General features: G+C 51.5%; 1 protein-coding gene across 7 annotated transcripts in view; it reads left to right on the forward strand.

Moving 5' to 3' along the window:
• Positions 1–5912, forward strand: part of DYSF (dysferlin) — a 233776-nt gene that overhangs the window by 13459 nt on the left and 214405 nt on the right. For all 7 annotated transcript variants that reach the window (XM_008060561.1, XM_008060554.1, XM_008060576.1 and 4 more), the window contains exons 2-3: positions 2448–2503; positions 3501–3592. In XM_008060561.1, coding sequence (XP_008058752.1) covers positions 2448–2503; positions 3501–3592 — 148 coding nt within the window. The remainder of the gene's footprint in view (positions 1–2447; positions 2504–3500; positions 3593–5912) is intronic.

The following is a 5912-nucleotide window of genomic DNA, read 5'->3' on the forward strand; positions in this document are numbered from 1 at the left end:
GCTCCCGGCCACCGCAGCCTCGACCTGCTGGGCTCTGGCGATCCTTCCACCTCAGCCTTCCAAGTAGCTGGACGACGGGCACGCGCTACCACGCCTGGCTGATTTTTTGATTTATTGTGGAGATGAGGTCTCACCAAGTTGCTCAGGCGGGTCTCGAACAATCCACTCACCTCGGCCTCCCAAGGCATGGGATTACAGGCTGAGCCACCGAGCCCGGCCTTGTGTCCCCCTTAATGCAAAGAACTGCAGAGCAAAGCTTAGTTAAAAGGCTTCTCTTCTTCTTTGGGACCCTCAATATTCTTCCTCTGTGAATCAACAAGTCTTTGTGGAAAGATGAGTCTCCAGCCTTAAGTCAGTCTTGCTGAAGTTAGTGGGACCTCCTCACTCTGACCTGCCAGTCCATGTGGGGGGCCCTCGAGGCAGGAGGGCAGCTCTGTCCAAACTCCTTGTTTTGTGGCTCACCAGGGAAAGGAATGCACTTGCCGACCCTGTAAAGGACCCAGAGCTGCGTGTGCACTCCTCTTCCTCCCAGCCTCAGGCTCCTTTGTGAGAACATCTGGTTTCCCTGCTCAGCCATAAAGCCTGCACTAGAAGGAGGTCTTCCTGTGCATCCCCCTTTCCTTCACGTCTCCCCTTCCCCAGAGCACTGGGGACAGGCACTCACCCCTTCATGCCCACCGCTCCAGAGGAAGAGCTTAGGCCATCCATTGCAGGACGCTGTGGGTCAGGTCTGAACTATCACTGTGTTAGTTCTTCCTGTTCTCTACCTCAAAGCCATTCTGCATTCTCTCAACCAGCCCTCACCAACCAGTTAGAGTTGCTTGGAGACAGCCTTCTTTAGACAGACCCCTTGAAGGCCTTGGAGGGAAAGGCGGATTTTATTTTAATGACAGTAAAATTCACATACCATAAAATTCACCATTTCAACCATTTTAAAGTACAATTTGAATGCAGGAATGAAAACCAAATGTCGCATGTTCTCACAAGGGGGATCTTGGCCAGGTGTGGTGGCTCACGCCTGTAATCCTGCAATTTAGAAGGTGGAGGCAAGAGGATTGCCTGAGCCCAAGGGTTCGAGACAGCCTGGGCAACTTGGTGAGACTTCGTCTCTACAATAAATCAAAAAATTAGCCTTGCATGGTAGTGTGTGCCTGTAGTTCCAGCTACTTGGAAGGCTCGCCTGAGCCTAGCAGATCGAGGCTGCAGTGGCTGTGAGCGTGCCACCTCACTCCAGCCTGGGTGACGGTGAGATTCTGACTCAAAATACAAAATGAAACAACCACAACAAATGAGAGCTAAACTAAGGAACGACCCTAAAGGCATAGAGGATGGCATAATGGACATTGAAATCTCAGAAGGAGGATGGTGGGTGGTGGGTAGGGATGAAAAATCACCTATCGGATACTATGTGCATAGGTAGGGGTGGAGGGAACACTTAAAGTCCAGACTTAGCCGCTAAACCATGCATCCATGTAACCAAAAGCCATTTGTACCCCCAAAGCCATTGAAATAAAAAATAAAAAATAAAAGTGTACAATTTAGATGGTTTTTAGTTTGCAGTGTTGTGCAATTGTCATCACGAACTAATTCCAGAGCACTGTGCTTCTGAACCAGCACAATAGTCTTGGTCCCTGAGCACCTTGCAGGGTCCCCTTGCACCTTCCCAGCCACACTCCTGGCCCGGCTTCCTGGGGATGGGCTGGAGTTGAGTGGAGAGGGGCCCATGAGAGTCTACCCTCCTCTCTTTTTATCATCCTCCCCCCAAACCCAGTGCCCATTGGTCAATCACTCTACATTTCCATCTTTCCCTTCCCCCTCCCTTAGCCTAAATACAACTAATCTGTTTCCTATCTCTATGGGTTTGCCTATTCTGGACATTTAGTATAAATAGAATTATACAGTATGTTGAGGTGGATGTTGTTCAAAGAGAAATGAAGTATTTTTTAGGAAGATTGTTCATGTTTAGAATCAGAAGTTCAGGCATGGTGGTTCACACTTGTAATCCTTGCACCGTGGGAGGCTGAGGCAGGAGGATCGCTTGAGCCCAGGTGTTTGAGGCTGCAGTGAGTTACGATTATGCCATTGCACTCCAGCCTGGGTGACAGAGTAAGACCCCATCTCTAAAAAAAAAAAAAAATTCAAGAACCAGAAATTTTACAGCTAAGCAACTTTATTTAAAAAGTCAGGAATAGCAAAACATTAAGGAGAGTCAGCTGGGTATTTTCTTTTAAAAACATCCTTCTGATGTCCCAGAGCTGAGAGGAGAGAAGTCCTGTGATTGAATTGGGCCTTCACTGCAGACTGGTGGGATTCTCAGGGAACCCACTGATTTTATAAGATTTTCTTTGGCGGCCAAGCCGAAGCATGGGTCTCAGAAGTTGATCCTAACTCGGTGGAAGGTACAGGTGGACTGCATGCCTCCCCTCTTCCTTTTGTGTCTCTTGCAGGGGTGAAGAAGAGAACCAAAGTCATCAAGAACAGTGTGAACCCTGTGTGGAATGAGGTGAGTGAGTTTCCTGGCCCTTTCTCCTTTTTCTCTCTCTGCAGGGACAAATAAAGAGGTTCCTGGAGGAGGTGGCTTTCTCAGTGGTGTCCTCAGTGGGAGTGGGGGACTGGTGGTCCAGCGTGCCACTAAATCCTCTTGGCTCTAGGACCCTGGGGTGAGGGCTGGTGGCCTGGCCTGCCAGGTGAATTGAGAAGAGTGACACATTTTTGTCTCTGTTTCCCCTAGCTCTGGCTGGCCAGGTAGAGGGTGTTCAGGGGCTCTCTGGCCTGCCTTGTCTCCTTACATATCCCATTCATTCTCCCTGACCAAAGCTTACCTCCTCCTTACAGCCCTCCCTGATTAACCAGGTCCTTCTCTGGCTCCCATTGGCCTCTGTCCCTTCAACCAGTTCCCTGCGTACATGGCCCCCAGGTGGTCCTTTGGAAGCCCTGGCTGCCTTGTGTGGATGGGTTCAGATGCACAGGGTAGCCTTTGCTCTGAGGAGGGTCATGGGGACCTACCCAATGTGGAACTAACTCATACTGCCCACCAGGGGCCTGGCTGCTGGACCAGCACAATAATCTTGGTCCCTGAGGACCTTGCAGGGTCACTTAGCACTTTCCCAGCCATACTTCTGGCCTGGCTTTCTGGGGATGGGCTGGAGTTGAGTGGAGAGGGGCTTATGAGCGTCTACCCTCCTTCTCTCTTCTGCTGCCTTCAGCTCTTACTGTGGAGCTCTGGTACCCATCCATCCGTCTACCTGTCTATTCATCTACCTGTCCATCTGTCTATCCATCAGTCCGTTCACCCACCCATCCACCTATCCAACACCAAGTCATCCATCATCCATCTGTCCGTCCGTCCATCCATCCATCCATCCATCCATCTATCCTGTCATCCACTAGAAACTTTCATGTATATCTACTCAGTGCCCTGGAGGCATGAAGGCGAACCAGACCCAGCCTCTTCTCCCAGAGGGCCACAGGTTAAGATGACTTTTCTCTTTTTCTTCTAGGGCTTTGAGTGGGACCTCAAGGGCGTTCCCCTGGACCAGAGCTCTGAGCTTCATGTGGTGGTCAAAGACCATGAGACCATGGGGAGGAACAGGTAAGGCAAGCCAGAGTGCGGCTCTGTGGCTTGAAGGTGCAGGTAGGATTGTGGTGCATGTAGACTGCAGAGTCCCAGTACTGGAGAGCAGGGATTTCAACTTAGCATTTATCGAGGATCGCTGCTCATGGGCTTGGCCCAGTGGTAGGTTCTGGGAGAAGGCTGACTTCGGCCTCAGGCACTCCGCCGCGGGTAAAGCTAGGCTGCCAGGCTGCAGGGGAGGGAAGATGGGCTGGGATCAGGTGTCCACGCATTTGCACAGACGGCCTGTGCCCCAGAGAGCAGGAAGGCTGGCTCCCTCCTGCTCTGGTCCAGAGGCTCCCAGGGGCAGGCTCTCTCTCTCCGCCCAGTCTGGACTGGTGAAGGCTGCAGCACCCTCCAGGAGACAGGCAGGCAAAGCAAAGCTGCAACTAGCAGGGAGCTATTGAGGAAGGCTTCACGGAAAAGGTGAGATGCGTAGTTTAAAAATCAGAAGAGAATAATGGGTAACACTGCCTGGGCACCTCCTGTGGCAGGGTTTCTGTTGACTTATTTCGTGTACGTAGAGAGGAGGGTTTCCAGGCAGGGGAAATAACAGGAGCAAAATTGTGGTGGCAAAAGCAGGCTCACTCTAGGCAGGCAGTGGAATGTTTCTCTTGCCATTGAGCTCCTGGGCCTTGGATACAATGGGGGCAGACCGGCCCAACCTGCAGATTGATGAGTTTTGGACTGGGAGTGTGGGTGAATGGGGAGGCACACTCCATGAAGCAGTGTACGATGAGTCTTGAAGGTCAAGGTGGGGGTTCAGTGTTCCCTCTGGGCATGACAGTGTGCAGCTGTGTTAGGTGCCAGGTGGGGTGGGGGGTAATGCTCCTAGTGCCATGTACTAAGATTTAGGCCCAAGCATCAGGCACAGGCTCGCTGTTTTGTGACCCACTCACAGGGCAGCCTTTGTTTGGGAACTGGGTCACCCTATCTGGAAGCCTGGCTTTGCTACCCTGGGTGGGGGAGGGGAGAGGGGAATGGAGAATGATTCGGGGACCTAGGGAAGGCTGGTGAGGGGCTCAGATTGTAAAACACCTGGAAAGTTTGAAATCTTAAAAGCTTGGAAATAAAACCCAACTGCCACCATCTCTGTGGCCGGGCCGGCCGGGGGTGCAAGGTGTTCTATGTGTGGGGAGGGCCGGGGCACTCTTACTGGGCCCCCAAAGGTGGGGCTGCACGGTGTAGGACCAAGCCTGCTGCCTGGGGCTTTTGGGGCCCATCTTGTCCAGCTCTGGATCTCAGCAGCCCCCATCTGTACAGGCGCAGGGGTTGGAACCAATTCAGGCTAAGCCACCTTATAACACAGACGCCCTGTGGAAGACAAGGCTGTCTCTAATAAGCATGAATGGTGGGACTGCAGGTCAGGGAGGGAGTAACTCTGGACACTGGGCAGTCCTTGAAGGCTTCCTGGAGGTGGGCCATTCAGATTGACTTGGAGTCAGGGGTGGACTTTGAAGAGGTGAAAAAGGGAGGGTATTCCAATGTGTGGCTATGGAGGTCAGCTGTGCTCAGGCCTTACAAGTGGGACTCAGTCTCACAACACATGTCACCAGTGAGAAGGGAGCAGTGGGCAGACTGGGAGGTGGTCTCCAGTGTCCCAGTGCCCGGCTGAGGGTAATAATAGCAAAACCACACAGTTGACCCTTGCCCTGTGCTGAGTCTTCTGTGCAAGCTCTTTCTCAATTGGTTAGGTATAATTTGCAGTTATTTTAATGGTTGTCATTACAGACAGGGGAACAGAGGCTCTGAAAAGTTGGGCAATGTCCTTAAAGGCTAGCGATGGCTGAGCTGTGATTGGAGGCCAGGGTTTTGGGACATGCTCATAATCACTGAACCCTCCGTGCCTTTCAGAGTCTCCTGAAGCCCTCGGTGGGTGCTGGGCCCTACTGGAGAGTTCAGTTCCTCTGGTGATGCTGGAGTTGAGAGTTTAGTGAGGCAGAGGCAAAGCAGTCCTGTTACTGCAGGGCAAGTGGAAGTGATTAATGTTTCATTTTCATTATTGCAGGCCCTGGAGGAGGTTCCTTTCAAAAAAAGTCTATTTTTAGTTATGATGGGTACATAATAGTTGTACGTGTGTGGGGCACATGTAATGTTTTGATACAGGCATACAGTGTGCAGTGATCAAATCAGGGTAATTGGGCTATTGATCACCTCATGCATTTATCACTTCTTTGTGTTAGGATTGTTCTCGTTTCACTCTTTTAGTTATTTAAAAATATGCAGTAGAGAGCCGGGCTCGGTGACTCAGCCTGTAATCCCGCGCCTTTGGGAGGCTGAGGTGAGTGGATTGCCTGAG

This window comes from Carlito syrichta, unplaced genomic scaffold (assembly GCF_000164805.1).
Source record: "Carlito syrichta isolate Samal-C Ts95f unplaced genomic scaffold, Tarsius_syrichta-2.0.1 Scaffold92612, whole genome shotgun sequence".
Classification (NCBI taxonomy): Eukaryota; Metazoa; Chordata; class Mammalia; order Primates; family Tarsiidae; genus Carlito; species Carlito syrichta.